Raw genomic sequence first — 20463 nt, forward strand, 5'->3', positions numbered from 1 at the left:
CGAGCAGGCAGAGATGCGTTCCCGCGGGAGGAAGGAGGCGGCGAGCAGGTGCCGGCAGAGCCGGGCCGGGCGGGGGGCGGGCCGGGGGCTGGCGGCGGGGGGCGGGGGGCTGCCGGCAGCGCCCTCCCCGCCGGCCCGGGGGGCGCGGCTCGGCGGAGGCGGCGGCGGCAGCGCAGCCGCGGGAGCGGAGCGGAGCCGAGCGGGGCTGCAGGTGAGGGCGCGGGGGGCGCGGGGCTGGGGGCGGCTCCGCCTCGGGGATCCGCGGGGATGCCGCACCGGGGGGGGGGCCGGGGCCGCGGTCGCTGCCCTCGGCGGGGTCCGGCCGTGGGGCGCTCGCCGTGCCCGGGCGGGTCCTGGTGCGAACGCCCCCGAAACTTGGCGGGGGCGGCGGAGCCGGGTGCGGGATGCGCTCGGGGCAGCGCTGCTGCGGGTGCGCGCTCGCACGGCTCCGACAGCTCCGCTCCGCTTCCCCTTAAAATAGTGCCGTTAAAATAATATTTTTTAAAGAATCCAGATGTGCTGCGGGGGAAGCGTGCCCCGGAACCCCCTGTTAATCACGCTGCTCCGGAAAAGCGGAGCACGAAATGCGGTGTAAAGCCCTGCCCGGAGCCCCCGAGCCCGTCCTGCAGAAGTTGGTCTGTTTGTGGTGACATCGTTCTATCCAAAACGTTCTGATGGTATTTCGAGGCAGAGCTTTATTTTTTTTTTTTCGCTTTTTTTTTTTTTTTTTTTTTTTTTTTTGCTAAGGTTGACACACATCTTACAACATCGTGTCTTTGATGAGCACACACGGTGTTAATTGAGGTTGCCATGGGAGGCATGCACGTAGTATAAATAAGCTCCCTTCTTGCCATGTGATTTCGCTTTTGTATTCCTCAGGCCTCCTTTTTGTATTCTCTGGTTTTGCATATTGTCATATGGTGCATTAAAGATAAAAATATCTGCTGTCTCAGGGTGTAATTTCCCTAGCTGGAACTATAAGTGCATATGGAGCAGTGGGGAAAGGATTTAGCAAACCGTAGGAGAAGGAAGTATGTGTGTGCCTGTGTAATAAGTATTCGCCATAATATGGGCAGTTATATAAAAAAGTCTCTTTTTACCACATAAAATAGCAAAACAGTACTTTGTGAGATGGAACATCACTGGCTTGACATCTTGTGGCCTTATTTTGCCTTTGGATATTGATGCTAATTAGTGAAAAAAAAAACTGCTATAGTGCATCCAGCCCTGGTCTGCCTCCCAAAATGAAATGTTTAGGGAGAAAAAACTTATAAGTACTTTTTTAAAATTTCTCTATGGGTCTTACCACTCATTTATTGTGTTCCAGATAAAAAGATGAAAGCCTCGGTCATGCTTTGCAGCAAATTTCATGTCACATGCGAGGGGAACTGAAGCAGAAACCAAAGCTAAGGCAAAGCAGCATCTGACCTTGTCACTGGGGGGCAGAAAACAGCCGCTGGTTCCACTGGTGCTTCAATCAAGCTCCTGAGCAATGTGGAATTGCAGAGAGCTCACAAAGTGCAAGTTCCTTCCAGGTCCGTGGGGTGAATAAAAATTGTTAACTCTTGGCTTCATTTGTCATCCTTTGGGGGAAAAAAAAGGTATGTCAGACTGGCCATTATACAGTTAGACCAAGCACAACTGGAAGTGGGTTGCTGTGGAGATGAGAGTGACTGAGGCCAGCAAAGCCAAGGAGAAGCCTGTTCAACTCCACATCTACCCGGGATTCCTTGGAGAGGTGATAAAGTGAGTAATAAGGCGGAGTGGGAGTTATCAAGTGGATGCGACAGCTCCAGCAGAACTTCTTCTCACTGCCACATACGCTCGTTACAAAGCAGCTAACGTTATTTGGAAATCTGTTTGAGGAAAAAATGCACTTTGAGCATCTCTGCAGTTGTTGTGTCTGAAGCATCGATCAGGAAAATCGGCAGCACAACGCCAACAAAAGGGAAGATAATATGGTAAAGGCAGCTAAGGAAATTCAAATGGAGAACCCAAGGGAGGCAGAGAGTCCCAGCACAGGGGCCACATGTTCCCCGCCAGAGGAACAAGCGAAAAAACCCTCCATGCTCTGTTTTAAGAAGCGGAAGAAGTCCTGTAAGAAGGGGCTGACTGTGAAGGATGCGTGCGAAGGAGCCTCAGAGGAGAAAAGCCAATGTGTCAGCACTGACCAAGAGGAGGCAAAAGCTTCCAATCCATCACAATCCTCCAAAGGAACCTGGGCAGCCATCAAAAACCTTGCCAGACCTCGGAAAAGGCAGAAGTCCTCCTCACGGAAGAAGGCGCCCTCTGATTCCCAAGTGCAGCTGGAGGTGGATGCTGAGGAGAGCTGTGGGCAAGACCTCCCAAAGAAACGGGCGAGCTCTGGGGTGAAGATGCCCTGTGTGAGGTTCTCCAGAGGCAAGAAGAAACCCAGCCCCTCAGAAGCAGTGGAGGAGTCAGAGGGCAATGTTCAAGCAAATGAAGTGATGGGTATTGTGAATAAGGCTATTGAAGAAACAGAGGATTTGGCTCCAATGGACAAATCTGAATCCTTCAGCCCAGCCTCTGCACAGCAAGAGCAGGATACTGTGAAGCAGGAGCAGCACAGCATGAAAGAGGACCAGGATACGGTGAAGGAGGACCAGGATACAGTGAAGGAGGACCAGGATACAGTGAAGGAGGACCAGGAGGCAGTGAAAGAGGACCACGATACAGCAAAGGAAAGTGACACCTCTGTTGGGAGGAGTGAGCCCTTGACAGAGCCCACCCGTGATGCAGAGGAACATTCGGAGTGCACTGTCCAGTTGGAGATAACTGATTCAGAGACAGTGGATGAAACAGCCCAGGACAAACTGCAGGAAGGGAGCCTACCCCAAACCACTGACAATGTGGAGGGCAGGGAAGTGGGTCCTGAAACACCTGAAATCACAGAGTGGCAGGAAATCCCTAATACCTGTGAAGAGATGCCTGAAAGGGATGAATTAGAAAAGAGCATAAATCTTCCTAAAGAGTGCAAAGCCGAGGAGACTGTAACTGTTTTCAGTGAGTTGGCATCTGGGGGTGATGCAGCAAGTGTCCAAGAGGCAGCAAGTATGAAGGATGCAGTGAGTGTGCAGAGTGCAGAAAGCATGCAGGATGCAGTGAGTGTGCAGGAGACAGTGAGTGTGCAAGAGACAGTGAGTGTGCAAGAGACAGTGAGTGTGCAAGAGACAGTGAGTGTACAGGATACAGTGAGTGTGCAGGAGACAGTGAGTATGCAGGATGCAGCGAGTGTGCAAGAGACAGTGAGTGTACAGGATACAGTGAGTGTGCAGGAGACAGTGAGTATGCAGGATGCAGCGAGTGTGCAGGAGACAGTGAGTGTGAAGGATGCAGTGAGTGTGCAGGATGCAGTGAGTGTGAAGGATGCAGTGAGTGTACAGGAGACAGTGAGTGTGCAGGAGACAGTGAGTGTGCAGGAGGCAGTGAGTGTGAAGGATGCAGTGAGTGTGAAGGATGCAGTGAGTGTGCAGGAGACAGTGAGTGTGCAGGATGCAGCGAGTGTGCAAGAGGCAGCAAGTGTACAAGAGGCAGTGAATGTGCAGGAGACAGTGAGTGTGCAGGATACCATGAGTGAGAAGGGTGCAGCACGTGAACAGGAGGCAGTGAGTGTGCAAGAGGCAGTGGATGTGCAGGATGCCATGAGTGTGAAGGATACAGCAAGCATGCAGGATGCCACAAGTGTGCAGGATGCAGTGAGTGCACAGGATGTAGCAAGCATGGAGGATGCAGCAAATGTGCAGGAGGAAGCAAGTGTGAAGGATGCAGCGAGTGTGCAAGAGGCAGCAAGTGTGAAGGATGCAGCAAATGTGCAGGAGGCAGCAAGTGTGCAGGAGGCAGTAAGTGTGCAGGATGCAGTGAGTGTGCAGGAGGCAAGTGTGCAGGAGGCAGTGAGTGTGCAGGAGGCAGTGAGTGTGCAGGAGGCAGCGAGTGTGCAAGACGCAGCAAGTGTACAAGAGGCAGTGAGTGTGAAGGATGCAGTGAGTGTGCAGGAGGCAAGTGTGCAGGAGGCAGTGAGTGTGCAAGAGGCAGAAAATGTGCAGGAGGCAGCAAGTGTACAAGAAGCAGTGAGTGTGCAGGAGGCAGCAAATGTGCAGGAGGCAGCGAGTGTGCAGGAATGCTCCAGCCATCAGGTATTGGAAGCAAATGCAGGCGCTGGTGTCAGCATCGTCATCACCATCACCGAAGCTGAGGACTCTGACAACACCGACTCTGACCAGGCCTATGAGCCGTCCCCAGTTTTGCACCAAAAAAAGCAAAAAGGGAATAAAAAATCAAACAGGAATGCTGATGTTGGTCAGAAAGAGGGCCCTGAGGCTGGTGGCGGTCCCCAGGCAGAGGAGAAAGGTCTGGGTGACCAGGGGCACAGAACTGGGGAGCAATACGAGTTGCTCCTTGTAGAAACCGCCTCTTCCCTCGTGAAGGCGGCCATTCAGTCCTCCATAGAGCAGCTGGTCAACGAAATGGCCCTGGAACAGAATAAACACAACAGCTTTCTGTGATGGCAGCCTTGCCCCAGAGAGAAGGAGCACAGGGAGTGATTTCAAGCTCCATTTGGCCTGCGGGGTGTGTGGAGAAGTCGGCGAGCCCCCGAGGCTGAGGTGTAGTTAATTCTGCATGCCCGTTCAGTTGTGTGTCTATGTGAAACAGATCCTGGGATGTGGGCAGCCCCTGCTGAGTGCAGCGCGTCCCCTGGGGCTTCAGACAGCGCCACTGACCACAGCTGCGGAAAATTAAGGTGTTACAGTGACTGTATTTTCACGTATTGGCACATTTATGTCAAGGCCACATTTCTGCCATCACCCATGCCCTATTTCCCCGCTGTTCATGCTGTAGATCTGTACGTTCCTTGTGTTTGAAGAAAGGTCCTGAGAGGCAGTGAGTGCCTGACCTGCTGCTGGGCTGGATTCGGGGCACGCTGAAACAGCTGGAGGCTTGCTGGGGCTTTATTGCAGATGAGGAGGAGGGAAGTGTCTGCAATATTAACATGAAAACACCGGTGCCAGGCTGTGTTTTGTGCTGGGAGCAGGCCCTCGCTGGGCACAGGCGTCAGGAGTCACTGCTGTCACATGAAGCCGCCGGGCTCCAGCGAGCTCTGTTCTTCACTCCCCCTGTCACGATAGCTGAGCTGCCTGAGCATCTCCAGACACTCAAAGCTCAGCATCAGCCTCGCCTTGCTGACCCCGGGCTGCGCCAGTGCCGGGAAAGCCACAGCGCCTCGTTTGCTGGGGGAGCCTTTCTCGCACCATTGAACTCCATGGGCAGAATTCCCTGCGTTGGGCAGAATTCCTGCATCGGCCAGAATTCCTGCATCAGACAGAATTCCTGCATCGGACAAAATTTCTGCACTGGGCAGAATTCCCTGCATCAGCCAGAATTCCTGGCATCGGGCAGATTTCCTGCATCAGACAGAATTCCTGCACTGGGCGGAATTCCTTCATCAGCCAGAATTCCCTCATCAGCCAGAATTCCCTCATCAGCCAGAATTCCCTGCATCGGCCAGAATTCCTGCATTGGGCAGAATTCCTGCATCGGCCAGAATTCCTGCATTGGGCAGAATTCCTGCAGCGGCCAGAATTCCTGCATTGGGCATCCCAGGCGTGGGAGCAGCCCAGCCCCTCTCCTCCCCCGCCTTCCTCTGTCCCCATCCCGGTGTCGTGGTGAAGCTCTCCTCAGATGTAGCATATCTTTTATACATGGCATGTGATATAAATAGCAGTGAGCTGCATGCGTGTTAGCAGTCAACATAGTTTGGGAGGCTGCGATGTGCTGCCGGCGCTGGGATGGCTTTGATTCGGTCTGAGTGCCGCTGGCATCCCTGGCTGCTGGCAGCAGCCTGTCCTGCCCCACTCCCCAGCCCTCCTGCCTCCATCCAGCCCAGGCATCCCTTGGGAATCCTGCATTATGTCCGGCTCGCTGCCACCAGGCTCTGGCACGCCATGAAGCTCGCTCTGAAATATGCAGGGAAATGCTGGAGCAATCTTACCAAAGTCCTCAGGGAAAAAAAACATCCAGACATGAGGGCCTGAGGACACTGCTGGGAAATGCCTGGACAAGCCTGCTGCTGCCAGACCCCCGAACTGCCCTGCCCCGAGGGGTTTGCACTGTGTGTGAGCATCCAGCATCACCCTGCTACCTGCTCTGCAGGAGAAAGGGGCCTTTTAATAATAAGGGATTACATCTGTGGGATTTGCATCCAGCTGTGGCCAATGTATTCCTCTGAGAAAATTCTCCTGCGTGTTCCTCAGCCAGCACAGAAATAGCAGCCTTGCTTGGCAATTGCTCAGTGACCATGCGCTGAGATTCCCCTTCCCAGCCTAGACTTTGGATTCCTGCTAAAACACAAGGGCTGCTCCTGTCCCTCGTACCTGGTGCACAACATGGTTTTAAACCTCGATGAAATATCTCCTCGATGTCACGAGAGGATGGCGAGCAGCAAGAGCCACAACTCATCTCTGTGCGAGTAAAACTTAAAAGAGCCCAGAGGGTGGTAAAGAAAAAAAAGTGTCTTTTTTTTTTTTCCTGTGAATTTGTTTATTATCAGCTGTTGATAATTCAGTGTGTACAATTTTAATGGCTTTTTACTTCATACTGGTCCTTCCAGGTATTTTGCCATAGTTCTGGAAAAGGGACTTTTAAAGGACTTTCAGATGTACCTTTGGAGCTGCCACAGCACCCGGGAAGAGCCATCCTGATGCTGGGAATGGCTCCTGGGATTACACTGGGCACTCTGGCAGGCTGGTGCTGAGCAAAGGGCTGCAGCACTGCTGTGGGATCCCACTGGATCCCAGCTGCACAGGAGGATGTCCAAGCTTTAGTAAATAAACACAATATTACCCCACAGGGCCAGGCTGTCATCCTCTGTCAGCCTGCTAAGCTGTTTTGGGAGGATTTAGTGTTATTTCAGTATTGCCTTTGAGGCAAAACACATCTTCAAAAACAGGAGGAGAATGGCAGAAATGCTTGGTCCAGCCCTGCCCTGTGACTTGCTCCATGTCAGGGGGTTGAGTTTGCATCCTCTCTTGTAGCTGGTTTTCCCTCTGTTACAGCTGTACATAGAACTGATGATTATTTCATTAAAGTTGAATGTACCTGTTGTTTTCTTGCCTTGTGATTGAGTGGGCAGCTATGGAGAGATTTTATATGTGAAAGGATTAACTCATAGTGGTGCTCCATTGTGTCCAGCTTTTTCAGGCAGTCATACAGTGAGCAGAAGAAATCTTAATGTTGGTGGCAGATCCAAATTCCTTGGAGGTTTGCTCCTCCTCTGCCCTTTCTATGACATTTCCTTTTGGTTGCCGGTCAATGATTTCCCCTCCAGAGTCCTGGCTGCCCAGGGACTGCTATAAGGAATGTGTGAGGGATCACAAATCTAAGCTAAGAAAAGCCATCCTGCTGCCCCATGGGTAAATTCCCTATTAGGTACCATGGCACCAGAGGAAAATGTTTGAGGCTCTGCAGAGTGGCAAGGGTCAAACCCCACTGCCCATGGAATGGCACAGCTCTGATTTCATGCAGGTAGTTTGGTTTTCTCTGCGAGCTGCTGGCTCCTGCTCCCAAGGCTTGGGATTGCTGTTTCCAGGTGCACAGTTTGGTGCTGACAGCGTTTAGGCATTTTGGGAGGGGGAGCAGCACATTTGGTGCTTTGGCACTTTCTGTGACAGATCAAATCAGTCCCACACACTAATTGTTGGGGTTTTTTTTGCATAATGTCCTTCATGTAATTTCTTGAGATACTTTAAAACATACACAAAATACAGGGGAAAGAAGTTTTACATTTTTAATAGTATTAATACTATTTTCTCTTTCAGGTTTACAGAACAAAATATAGGCTCATACCAGCTGCTAATGACTTAATTAAGACTCTTGATTCCTTCCTTATGATTATAGAGTAGAACATTAATAAAACATTTATTCTTTCATAGAAGGAATGATAAATTTACTATTGTGAAAGAGTGCCAGGCCAGGGAACCTGTGAGGATGTGGCTGCATGGCTGTGCCAGAACACCAAAGCCTGACTTTAGGACAATCATTCTCACCAACAGCTAAAATAATCTGGAATTATCATAGAATCACAGGATCATTCAGGTTGGAAAAGACCTCTAAGATCACCAAGGCCACCACTAAACCATGTCCCCAAGTGCCACATCTGCATATTTTTAAAATCCCTCCAAGGATGGTGACTCCACCACTGCCCTGGGCAGCCTGTTCCAATGCTGGATACTCCTCTCAGGGAAGTTTTTTTTTCCTGATATCCAATCATTTTATACCCCCATTTGGCTTGCTTCTGAGCTGTCTGGCTACTTACCTGGAAAGTCCTTGCTTGCTGCACTCTGAATTATGGAAGTGGCTCTTCTGCTCACCCCACAGCCTGTGCTGCTGCTTTCGACCCAGATATTTCCAGTGCTCTCCTCAGCTCTATATTCAACAAGTCCCCCATCCCTGCTTTGCTGTGTCATTTTGAATATTTTGAATATTTTCATCTCCCACAGCTTTTTAACATATTACTAGCAAAGAAAAGGGTGTTTAAATAGTGTAGCTCATACCCAGAAAGGCTTCCAGGGGGATAAAAAGCTTTTCTGTTAAGTCAACACTGAGCCCAGCAGAAAACAAGTGTATCCATTGAAAAGTTCCTTGTGGAAACTGCCAGTAGACAATGATGGCACAAACAAATATTGCATTTCTTTCCTGCTCTGGCACACCAGAAGTGGATTATAAATGCACAGGGCTGGATCTCCAGCTGCTGAAGGTCACAGCAGCTCCTTAGGCTTAAAAAGACTGACTCTACAGCATCCAGGAATCTGGTGTTTGGATCAAAGGTGCAATCCCTGCATAAATCATGGGCATTCTCATATGAAACATGTACAGAAGCGAAGATACAGTTGTGGGGGGGGGTTGTTGTTGTTTTTGTTGGGTTTGGATTGGTTTTTTTGTTTGTTGGTTTGTTTGTTTTTTCACAAATGTACATAAGAAATTGAGTAAATTCACAAAATACTCTGGTTTGCACTTGGGATGGATGGATGGATGGATGGATGGATGGATGGATGGATGGATGGATGGATGGATGGATGGATGGATGGAAGCCAGACCCACATGTTACAGGCAGTGAAGCCTTAATGTTTCCTGTGTTATAGATAGAATCTTTCAACATGAGTAACTCAAAATGAACTGTTCCAAGGAAACAGATTGATCTAAATAATTGCTTTAATATGATTTTAACTCTGCAGTTTTATTTCTCAGAGAAATGGTTCTTGTCAGCTCTTGTTGGGTAGTACTAAAATAATGAAATACTTTTCATTTGCAAACAGACAAAATCTTGACATTAAATGTGACTTAAAAAAAAAATTAATCAGAGGATGTTATTTCTTACAGAGTTATTTAAGCTACAATTTAGGTTAATGTTTTTTAGGAGGTAAAGCTTTCATGTCTTTCTTTTTGCAGAGGATTGTGAAGAGTGCAGGTCTGTGCCAAATGATGGGATTTTTCTGCTGTGGGGTTGAAGTCCACTTAGACAAAAAGCAGATTTCAGCAAAAATACCCAAACCCAGAATTTTAAAGTAGGTTTTGTTATATAAAAACTGACAAACAGGCTGGATACAAAAGGGAGGGAGATGGTAAGAAAACATGTTTTGCAATTCAGATTGTTAAGATGAAAGTCTTATCATCTGCAGCTCGAGCTGGCAGTCGCCCTGTCAGTCTTTAAGTTAGACCTCGCAGAGATGTGCCTTCCAAACCTCTTTAATCTGGAAGAGGTGACACCTCTGTACCCAGATGGGTGCTGCTGCAGGGTCCCTCCTGCAGGAACCGCTGTCCTTTCGGGAGGTGCTTTCCAATGCCAGATCCTCACCGGTGCACGGACACACCAAGCATCACTTCGCCGTTGTCCCTGGGAGAAGATTTCGGTCTGGAGAGGGACGGATGTCACTCGTGTCACATCTGCTCTCAGCATTTGCCATTTTAATGAAGGCTCGAGGCCGCGGTGCCGCTGTCAGGGCTCAGCGCGGTGACAGCTCGGCGTGACGGGAGCCTGCAGAGATGGCAGCTGGGGGGAAGCGCAAGGACTGCGGCTCCTGGAGATGCTGAGCATCCCCCGGGAAGCGGGAGCGGCTCCTGGAGATGCTGAGCATCCCCTGGGAAGCGGGAGCGGCTCCTGGAGATGCTGAGCATCCCCCGGGAAGCGGGAGCGGCTCCTGGACATGCTGAGCATCCCCCGGGAAGCGGGAGCGGCTCCTGGACATGCTGAGCATCCCCCGGGAAGCGGGAGCGGCTCCTGGACATGCTGAGCATCCCCCGGCGCTCCCCGCCTGCCGAACCTCCAGACTGCGCTGCACGAAGGCGTCGGGCTCCGGCGCAGCCCAGACAGCCTGAAACCCGATTTGCATTCCATTTCCTAGCTGGAGCAAGGCAGGGGAGGCCGGGGCTGTGGGAGAATCCCGTCCCGAAGCTCTTTGCCGTGGTGGGGCAGCCTGCGGGCAGCAGCAGCGGGCTGGGGGCCCGGCCGGCGAGTGCAACAGGAACGACAGGAAAGGCGCACCCCGATCATTAGCGCGATGAGTAAGCGAATCACCCAAACAGCCTGGTGGGGGATGCTCGGCCCTAATGACAGGCTGGGCGCCTGCCCTGCTGGCTCCGGCGGTGCTGCGGGTCCCTCCCGGGATGGCTGCGGGCCAAGGGGAGGCGAGGAGCTCCGGCCGGAGCCCGGCGAGGCTGCACGCCCACCGCCGGACCCTGTCTCGGTGGCTGACATCACTGTCTGCCTGCCACGAGGTTCTTCTCCTGCATCCATCACCCCTCGATGGCTCGCTGCCCTGCTATCCCTTTATGTCCTAAAACCGATGGGATGCAAATCCCAGGGATTGCCAGGAGGGACAGAGGGCTGTAGGCAGTGTTTGTGCCACTGACAGGAGGATTTACATTGCTGCACTGCCCTGCACATCCCAGGAGGTAACCCCAAGGCACTGGGCTGCCTGGAACCCCCAAAGCTGCCCAGGGCCATCTTCACTCGGGTGAAACCCAGTGCAGCAGAGAAGGCTGAGAGCTTTGCCCCACCTTTGCTCCGAGGGTGTAGCCTCTGGTTTAGAAGAGCTGGTGGAGAACATTCCCTCTCGTAGGCTGCTTTTGAAGTTGTGTCATTACTTTTTCTTAATGAAACATGCAAATCCTGTAGATGCTGCAATTGCATCTCAGGGAACCCAGTCTTGACACAGCTCTGGTTGTAAATATTGAACTGGCATGTAATTTAGGGCACATCCATCCTCATTACCTTTTCACTCACCATTTCTTATTGCTCAGAATATATTTTCCTAGTGCTGTACTGCTGGGAAGCCCACTCTGTTGCAGTATTTTTTGGCAATCCCAGACAAGAGGGGAAGAGCCTGAGTTTTATCACATAGGGAATGTGAAGATCATGGCAGAGGTATGGCACGACCTGCTTGGCTGATTGCTGTGGGAAGGCTTCCATAAGCCAGGAAGTTCAGCCACTGATAGCCCATGTCCCATTCAATGATGCTGAATTGCATATGCTGAGGTGACTTTTCACTGCAGTTCTGAAGGATTCACTTACAGAGGATAAATACTTTCTGCCTCCAAAATACCAGAAAGCTATTCAGTATCAGCATTACACTGAATAAATGAAATGTCATGATAGCAGTATTTCATGGCCTTATTTTTGACGGTAATGCTCACTGCTTCAGGTTTACGTTCCAACAGCAAATTTTATTTCCCTGTTCAACCTTCTCAGTGTGCACAAAAGCAAGAGTCTCAGTAAAAAAAAAAAAAAAGACCCCACACTGCAAGGGGAGATAAATACACTTTTGTCCACACACTTTACTGCACCTGAGAAGCTGAGAAACATAGACCCTGTTGGATCCAGCAGCATCAGAGCACTAAATATATTTCAAAATATTTCAAATTACCCGTCTTGAAATTGTTCCTCATGCTTTGGTGGTTGAGCCAGCTAATGTACAGTCAGCATTTTGGGGCCAGCACCCAGATTCATGATGACAGCCACTGCTGCACTTAGTGGCATTTCAGAGGTTCACTTGAGCTGGCTGTTCATGCTCAGGGGCTTTGGCAGGGGGGGGTCTGAGCCCAAATCTTCCCACATTTACATAAAATAAGAGCTGCAGAGCCCACAGACAAGGCACATCAATGACTGTGGTTCATTCAGCTCAATACCCCTAACAATGGACCCCTCCAGAGCACAAGGCAAATCTCCAAGGATTCCCTGGAGCTTTGGGACTTCCAGCCCACCCTGGGACTTTCTTTACCTAAGCCCAAGGGCATCTATTAACCAATCACAGATATCTGGAAGGAATCACTAGTATAATTATTCTGCACAGTGACAAATTTTTTTAGGTTTTTATTGAAAAAAAAAATCAAACCCCAACAAGAAATGAATATTTGTCAAATCCAGCTGTGCAAGTCAGGCAGATTTCCAACCATGCACTGGCAAAAAGGTTAAGCACTCAGTAATTCAAGTGTCTTCCACATACAGCAATAAAACTTCTCATTATTTATCAAGGAGCAGCTGCTGCCCTTGCTTAGCAAATGTAACTGCCCTGTAAAATTATTTTCTATTCATAAGACTTGGAGAGAATGATGTTTTTATGTTAACATAACTCGGAGCTGATGACTTCTGTCTCCAGCTTTTCCTGCTGCTTTAATTATAACAGAGCTTTAACACTTGCACTAGAAAACTGCTGAAAATGCATTTCTTGTATTGCAAATGATGCAAAAAAAAAAAGCCTTGGGCAGATGTTTGATGTCACAGATGTTCAGTCCCACAAAGGTTAACCAAAGTACACCTTTAAAAGGGGGTGTGAGGATAACAGAAAACAATCGTTTAAGTTGTATCTTTTCAACGATACACGGGACATGAACACAGCCCTGGTTGATGTCTCATTTCAGCTTTGCTGGTGTGTTTGCAGTCAGTGCCATGGAGTCACTCCTGCAGCACATACAGCTGAGTGACGTTTGGCTCTTTTACTCCAGATCATAGCTTTCATAAAAGCTCCCTTTTTAGTCGGCAAGAAGCGAACAAAGCAGTCCAGCCCACGCACCTGAGGATGAGCAGCGTGTCCCAGAGATGCCTTGGGCACTGCTGCTTGATGTCCCCAATACTGAGCTCTGTTACCACTACCCTGTTACCTCTGCAGACACATCAAGAGCCCTTTGACTTTCAATACCAATTACTTCAGGCAATTTAGGCACCTATTTGATGATCCGAGGTGCTTATCTACTGACTGAATAGCAGATATTCAGTCTCTCTACAGCTCTAGCCACCCCAGCAAATGCTTCTCTCTGTTTTTAAATTAAATGTAAAAAACCGAGGGAAGCAAGCAGCACCCGGAGAAGCCAGCCCACTCAGTAAAGTGTCACATACAAATAGGGAATGACCATAAAGTACCTCTTTTTTCCTTTTTTTTTTTACCTGTCATGCAGAAATAGAGGTCAGTGGAAGCCAGAGGGCATTTGCCTGTCCTAGATGTGATTTCGCTGATGGTACTAGGCTGGGAGAGAGGCAGGAGGCTCTCTTCTAGGAAATGCTGTGTGAATGGCTGCATGCTCAGATGCAGCATTCGCAGGCCCAGGTGTCGGCTGGGTTCTGTTTGCTTGCTTTAAAGAAGAACTCTGCTTTTTAAGCAGAGCTCAAATGTGTTCACACTGGAGCAGCTTTAATGGATACACGCAGCAAAAGGAGCACTGGGGTTTGCAGGGAAGCACACCCCAAACCACAGCCTGCTTTTTGCAACACCATCTCGGCAAGCTCAGGGATTGGTTGTTTTGCCCCTTTGTCTTGACACACAATTTGGCAGCTCTCAGTGGCCAATCCATCCCCTGGAGTGTGCAGCTCCCTGCCCAGGGGAAACAGCAGCTACCCTTACAAAGACCTCAGATGGTCTTTTAATTCGGCTGTGATTTAATTGCAGCTCTTGCTCCAGGACAATATCAAAGACAGCTCAAGAGTCCCGACTACAAAGAGCTTTGGAGCAGGCGTTCAGACAGCAAACTGTTCTCATCACTGTTTAGGCTCCCCCTTTCCAAAGGCTCCACCAGGACTGGCAGGAAGCCTCCAGTTTCTCAAAAACTAGGTAATGAGATTACAGGAGGAGCTCACGAGGCTTTTGCTGTGTGCTGTGGAAGAGTCCTCTGCTCTCTAAGAACTCGGTGTGCCTCCTCAGGGCCTTCTGATTAACAGCACCTCTGAGGGTGAGCTGCAGCCCCTCTGGTGGGAAGCCTGGGATATTTCAGCTGAAAAACTAGAGAGGGATAAATGATGAATTCAAGAGACATATGTATAATTTGAACCTCTTCTTGGATATTACCCTTCAGATAGCAAGTAATGATAAATGGAAAGCTGGATGGGGCTTTGAGCAACCTGGTCTAGTGGAAGGTGTCCCTGCCCATGGTAGGGGGGCTGCAACATCATCTTTAATGTCCTTTCCAGCCCAAATCATTCTATGATTATATGAAAAGCAAAAAACTTTCATGTTATCATTTCACAGTGGCTGTGCAAACAGAAAAAACAACACGCTATGTATTTGCTCTGAGCAAATATACAGATTGTAATATTTAAGAATGTGTTTACTCCAAGCTGTTTATAAAGTCAGAAATCACTTTCACTCAGAAAATACGTGTGTGGCATTTAGTATTGTAAAGATTTAAGTTAGGGTATGTCTCCTCCCAAAGACGAGAGGACACTCCCTTGCAGCTTTCCTTCCTCCCTGCAGAGAGAACAGTCCAATAATGGAACATGATCCTAGAGAGGCATCAAAATCTGTCCTTGCTTATGCAGTAGTGGTGAACGAGGGAGGAGTAGGAAGGAGGAAAAACACATGCAAATCCCTAGAGTTTAAAAGTAAATTTAGAAGACAGATGAGGACTCCAGGGCTTGTCAAAATGAAGGTTGTCACCCCTACATCAACACTGCCAACTCCCTTGAAAAGAGCAGCCTTATGGCTCCTGCAAATATTTATGCAGAAATTTAACTGCAGTTACATGAACAACATGAACTTCAGGATTCATCTCCTTGAGATATTTATTTTCATTAAAAACAAACTGTTTGGGAAACACAATACGTCTTTCCCTCTACACTTCCATCCATCTGGTTTCAGAAGAGCAATTCTATGGGATACAAACAGTCCGAGGCACCACACAGTACAAGACAATGTTTAAACCTCACACCCAGCAATACAGCCTTAACTCCAGTAAAGCAGAGTAGGACTAAGTTCACATTCAGGAAAAACATAACTGAGTTACACAGAGGCTTCCAAGAAGGACTTAGATGGGAATTAGCTCGAGTTTCAAAGTTGGAGAAGTAAAAAAAGCAAGTACACAAATCAAAGTACACAGTCCTTCACAGTTATCTCAGCGGTGAGGGGAATGGTGGCTCAGGAAATCAGCTGCACAGAGCTCCCTAGGTGGAGAATGCCAAAACACTCAGTTTCGGCATCGGAAAGGGGAGAATTACTCTACCAGGATCGTATCAACGCTTTCTTGGATGAGATCTGACTCCAGTATACATTCATCTAAGTGGTCTTGAGACAAGCTGGAGCTCTTACCCACACTCTCACTGTCACAGTAAGGGTGGAACCTGGGGGTGGCGGGGCTCTCCAGCCGCTGGCAGCGGCCGTACTTGTGCTGCTTCCCTCTGTGCGTGTACATGTGCTCCAGCAGCTGGCTCTTCCGGAAAAACGTGCGGCCGCACACCGTGCAGCTGATCTTTCTCTTTCTTGAGAAAGAAAAGTTACAGTTCAACTCCACCGGCTCGTGGTCCTTGGAGATGAGGGAGAGCTGCCCAATCTGCAGAGGCTCCAGGTCGCTGCAGCTCGGGTGCTCCAGCTGATGCTCATCCTCCTTGAGGAGGAAGGCCCCGAGGCGATGGCCGTCCCCAGGCTCCCTGTCCTCAGCCAGAGGCTGCACCTCCCCCAGGTCGCTGCTCTCCAGGATGGAGGCCGGGACACCGAAGGGCAGCGAGCCTGAAACGTGGGTGTGCAGGTGCTGCCGCAGCCCCTCGCGCGACTCGAAGCGCTCCCCGCAGTAGTGGCACAGGTGCACCCTGAGTCTGCCCTTTGCAAAGATGGGGCTGGCTACCTCCGGAGAGGGAGGCGTGCAGCTCTGGGACACCACGGGCTCCGAGTCGCACCTCTCCTGCTTTATGGAAACCGAGAGCTTCGGGCGCTCCTCCGCCGGCTTGGCCAGAGCTGCGGGCTGGGCCGAGGGGCGAGCGACCTGCTGGTCCAGGGGGCCGTCGTCCAGGCCGATGGCCAGGGACAGCTGCAGCTGGGGGTGATCGGCCTGGGCCGCAGCCCTGCTCCCCGCCTTGGGCAGGCTCTCCTTCGCTCCCAGGCGCTCCTTCGCCAGCTTGTGCGCCGTGGAGATCTGGATCCCGTACAGGTTGGAGGACTGGACCGGCTCTGGGGAGAAGGCCTGGTTCATCTCGATGGCGATGTGGGAGAGGTGGTCTGCGTGCAGAAAGCGGATGCCCTCCTCAAGTCGGCTCTGGCTGACAGTCTGCTTTGGCCCTTTCCCAGTGTACATGATATGTAACAAGTAGCTAAATATGTCAGGCTGGATGTCTGTAGGCTGAATTTTTATGCACTCGCTGAAACAAAACAGATGATTAAGTACATAAAGGGATCCAAATCCTGATCCATTACCTGCCCATTTGCTGTGAGAGCGCTTTTACAAGCAGCACTCCCTGCCAAGCCCTGCAGAACTCTGTTTGCAAAGCCAAGTGCCTGAGTCTGCGTTTATCCCTGTGATTCTCCATGTGCACAGCTGCAGCTGAGGCTGGTGCAAGTGACCAGCCCTGGCTGCCCTGTCCCTCCCATGCAGAGCCAGCTGCAGCCACACGGCACTGCAGCGATGCCATGCAAGCTGTGCATCACCAGTGTGTGCCACCCCACTCATTTAAGTAATACTTAAATACAGTACTGTGTAATCTTTATGAGCATTGCACTTTAGTGTCAGCAAACAACATCCACAGGGAAAAGCAGTTAACTCCTCTCACTTCCAGCCAAGGGACGATGCAGCTGATCCTAAAGATTATCTTGCAGAGCTGCTGGAGGCCATGACCCTCAGAAAGGAAGGGGAATGAAGAAGGGTTTAATCCATCACAAGCAGCCAGCCCCAGGTCAGAGGCCAGACCTTGGCACTGCTGTTGTTATACCTGCAGAACCACTCCTGACCTGGCCAAGTGAAGCATGTGAACAACAGGTTGAAATGAATTGATGATTTCAGTCTCAGCCCTTATCTGCAAGAGCCTGAAGCACAGAACTGTGATAAGGCCACAGCTTCTCGATTGTTTCAAGCCTGTGGATCCTGCCAAAAAGGACAGTCTCACCCAGCAAGCTTGACTACAGCCTAAGGCAAAGTACTGGACATATTGCACATGGGCAGGAGGTACCAGGATATCCCTGGATTCCAGATCTGCAAGGTTCTCACTGCAGGAAGATGGGGGTAGTTACATGCTTTATCTATCCAGTCACAAAAATGTCGTATCTCCAAAATGCAGGGTCTGATGATGTCATATGGTGATTAAGAAAGTGGTTTTAAAGGGCAGCACGTTCTGGACTGGGATTTTTAAGAGAGCCAAGGCCTGTGCCGGGTTAGGAAAATAATCTCAGGCCATCTAACATCTCCACTTATACTCTTTTAGACTTCATACCTTTAGAAGGAAGAAAAAGCAGAATCTCAAGAGTGGTAAAAGGACAGGACAAGAGCTGTGTGTGCTTACCTTGTCTGATGAATAAATATCATCTTAAAATAGTTTGAAAAAGCAGCGAGCACCGCTCTGTGGGCTTTGAAGTAAACATCTCCAATGGCAACTGTGCAGTCACACAGAAAGCCAAACTCTCGCTGCATGTTCAGCTGCTGGAGGAGGAGGACGCTGTGGCCGGTGGTATCCATGGTGTGCCTGGGAGCAAGGGAACAAGACGTTCATCTCATTAAGAAATCAGAGAGCTCCCAAAGGCTCAAATGTTCACCACTCACCACCGAAACGAGATGGACGCCTGGCATGGAGCCTCTTCCCTCCTCCAGATGGTCCCTGCACCCCAGTTTAACAGTTTCTCCTTCCGATACCACCGCTGGTGCTCAAACACACGACTAATGAGCCCAAGACCTCTCGGGGAGTTTTCCATCTGCCAGCTACACTCAGAGATGCTCCGTGGGGTGTCAGCACTAACTTTAAACCTCGCGTTTTCGCTGTGATCTGACGGTGCTTTCTGCCGCCCCGGAGCGGCGGCGGGGGCGCGGGGGAGCGGGGCCGAGCGGGGCCGAGCGCGGCGGCCCCGGCACAGAGCAGCGCTGTGCGCCCAACAAAGCCCCCATTGTGAGGGCCGAGCCGCCCTCGCCCCGCCCCGCCAGCGGCCCCTGCGCAAATAAACGCTGATATTCGCTATTGTTTCCGCGGAAAATGACTGAGGGGGTGATGGAGGCACGACACGCAGCGGGAGGCGGTGAACGCAGCCTGCCCGAGGCGCGGGCCCTGCGCGCTCCCTCCCGGCCCGGCCCGGCCCGGCCCGCGGCTCCCCGCGCCCGCGCAGCCGCTTACCCGCGGAAGCGCCGCCGCCGCCCGCCCCCGCGGCCCGCCCGGCGGATGGGGTGGGCGCTGCCCCCCCGCGCTTCCTGCCGGGCCGGGCAGCGATGGATGGGCAGGGATGGGCAGGGATGGGCTTCTCCCGGGAAACGCGAGCGCGGCCCCGGCGCTGCGGTGGGCGCGGCCCCTGCGCGGCTGCGGGCGGCCCTGCCCGCTGTGTGAGGGAGGGAGGGAGGGAAAGAGCGGGTGCACCCCCTCGGGGTTTGTTTGGGGAGGGTGCGTGTTGCCAAAGGCATCGCCCTGGGCTGGGGGGCTTGGCTTCTTCATCGCCCAGCGGCGGAGTGTCGTCTGCTGAGCGCCTCAGCTCTCGGCATATAGTGGGTGGGGGGTGTTTGTTGGGTTGGTTTAGGTTGGGTTTTTTAACAGAAAAAAATAAAAAATAAAAGGAGCTTCCCCGGTCTGGCCGCTCGTGAGAATGGATAAGATACGATCTGGCTTCCTCACCAGTGTCTGCGGCCTCTGTGCTGCTGTGAGCACCGCGAGTTCTCAGGACGCAGCACTGCCCTGCCAGGCTCCTCCAGCGGTGCTGAACCAGGGGTTATTTTAGGTGAGAGCAGCTGTGCCGGCTGAGGTGCCAGGCAGAGGAGGCGGCACTGGCGGCACTCCCATCCTCACCGCGATCCCCTGGCCGCCAGCAGCCCCTCCCGAGGGTCCCTGAGCCCCACCCTCCGCTCTGGCACTCGGAACATCTGAGCAGCCAGCCCTTCGATGGATCTTACCAAATTGCATCCTGAACCCGCTCAAACCCCCAGTCCGTACAGCGTCCTGCTGCCACCGGGTTAATTTGATGTTCACATGAGTTTCTTCCAGCTGGAAAAGGCTGTGAAAATCACTATTTGAGTGTTTTTGTCATGATTTTGGTGCAGTTTCCAAGATCTGTCACTCCCACCTCCTCCATGGCATCTCTGCTGACTCAGGGCCTCTGCAGAAGAAATTCAGTGCCTTGGATCATCCCTCTTGGTTTCCTCTCAGCATTTCATAGTCTGTAGTCCATTTTCTTATTGCATCCACATAACTGCAATTCTTGAATATTTAAGGTAAATAATGCCCCTGGCCACCAGAATGCATCAGCCTGAGCCTGGGTGGATGGTGAGGATAGGCTGAGAGATGACAGAGCATAGGCTCCAAAGCATTTTCATCCATGTTATGCTGCTTATCCCACTGACCAGCACAGCTTTGTCTTTTCCATTGCCTCATATTTTATTTCTTCTATTTTAAATATAAAGCTCACAGGACTCACAGACCATCTTTCCCTCCTGTGTTTGCACAGCAGCAGAATTGAGAGATCATAGAGCTATAATCCTGCTCCTCCTATACATATCAGTAGCCACTTTTCCTCAAAGAAGGTTTGCAGTAGGTGGCTCAAGGTTTTGTACTCTGTTTTGGGTTATTTAACATATTTATTAACCTGCACACAGAGTAAGTCGCTATTTGCAGATGGCATGTTATTTATTTAAATGATTAATTATTTACATGTTATTTAGGTTGACTCTGGTCCAAAGAGGACTTTGAAGAGCTTCAGAGAAACCAGAGCCAAACTGATGAAAGCAGTGGTGAGGAATGAAATTTGGTGTTTTGCTGTAAAACACAGGCGATGATATCACTCACCTCAGCCAATACAAAGTGACACCGCCTGTGCTGGTGGGTCAGAAAGACATCAGGACATAATCACACCTCCCTTCGTGGGTGTTGCTGCTCCCTCCTTCTCTGTGGCTAGAAAATAATATTTTTTAAAAAAGTAAATTGGAAAGGTAGGTGTGGTGGGAGGGCAGTAACAACGGGAGTGGTAAGAGAGGAGGAGTGCCCTGTGCCCCACCTTACCGGAGGTGGCAGGAGCT

The 20463-nt window shown here is 50.7% G+C and overlaps 2 protein-coding genes across 3 annotated transcripts; one reads left to right on the forward strand and one right to left on the reverse strand.

Moving 5' to 3' along the window:
• Nucleotides 1–169: 169 nt before the first annotated feature.
• Nucleotides 170–5452, forward strand: AKAP5 (A-kinase anchoring protein 5). Its single transcript, XM_042779411.1, has 3 exons — nucleotides 170–211; nucleotides 1328–3083; nucleotides 4068–5452. Exons 2-3 carry the CDS (start codon nucleotides 1959–1961, stop codon nucleotides 4521–4523), a joined length of 1581 nt encoding a protein of 526 aa, XP_042635345.1. The 5' UTR covers nucleotides 170–211; nucleotides 1328–1958; the 3' UTR covers nucleotides 4524–5452.
• A 9584-nt stretch (nucleotides 5453–15036) lies between these two features.
• On the reverse strand, nucleotides 15037–18614 carry ZBTB25 (zinc finger and BTB domain containing 25). 2 transcript variants are annotated; one of them, XM_033061571.1, is made up of 3 exons: nucleotides 18581–18614; nucleotides 17762–17941; nucleotides 15037–16627 (listed from the first exon to the last, which is right to left on the reverse strand). In XM_033061571.1, the coding sequence occupies exons 2-3, from the start codon at nucleotides 17932–17934 to the stop codon at nucleotides 15490–15492; spliced, it is 1311 nt and encodes a 436-aa protein (XP_032917462.1). In that variant the 5' UTR covers nucleotides 17935–17941; nucleotides 18581–18614; the 3' UTR covers nucleotides 15037–15489. The 2 variants fall into 2 exon arrangements, with proteins under 2 accessions (XP_032917462.1, XP_032917461.1); XM_033061570.1 differs by lacking the exon at nucleotides 18581–18614 and adding an exon at nucleotides 18019–18325.
• Nucleotides 18615–20463: the final 1849 nt, after the last annotated feature.

Source organism: Catharus ustulatus, chromosome 6 (assembly GCF_009819885.2).
Source record: "Catharus ustulatus isolate bCatUst1 chromosome 6, bCatUst1.pri.v2, whole genome shotgun sequence".
In the NCBI taxonomy this organism is placed as follows: domain Eukaryota; kingdom Metazoa; phylum Chordata; class Aves; order Passeriformes; family Turdidae; genus Catharus; species Catharus ustulatus.

What these genes read in the sequence shown, in the direction of transcription:
- AKAP5 (XM_042779411.1), top strand. Translation starts at nt 1,959, where the DNA reads ATGGTAAAGGCAGCTAAGGAAATTCAAATGGAGAACCCAAGGGAGGCA. An exon ending in AGGCAGCAAGTATGAAGGAT is followed by an intron (nt 3,084 to 4,067) that starts GCAGTGAGTGTG and finishes AATGTGCAGGAG; the next exon opens with GCAGCAAGTGTACAAGAAGC.
- ZBTB25 (XM_033061570.1), bottom strand. Translation starts at nt 18,167, where the DNA reads ATGGAAAACTCCCCGAGAGGTCTTGGGCTCATTAGTCGTGTGTTTGAG. An exon ending in GCGTCCATCTCGTTTCGGTG is followed by an intron (nt 17,942 to 18,018) that starts GTGAGTGGTGAA and finishes CCTTGCTCCCAG; the next exon opens with GCACACCATGGATACCACCG. An exon ending in ATATTTATTCATCAGACAAG is followed by an intron (nt 16,628 to 17,761) that starts GTAAGCACACAC and finishes GTTTTGTTTCAG; the next exon opens with CGAGTGCATAAAAATTCAGC.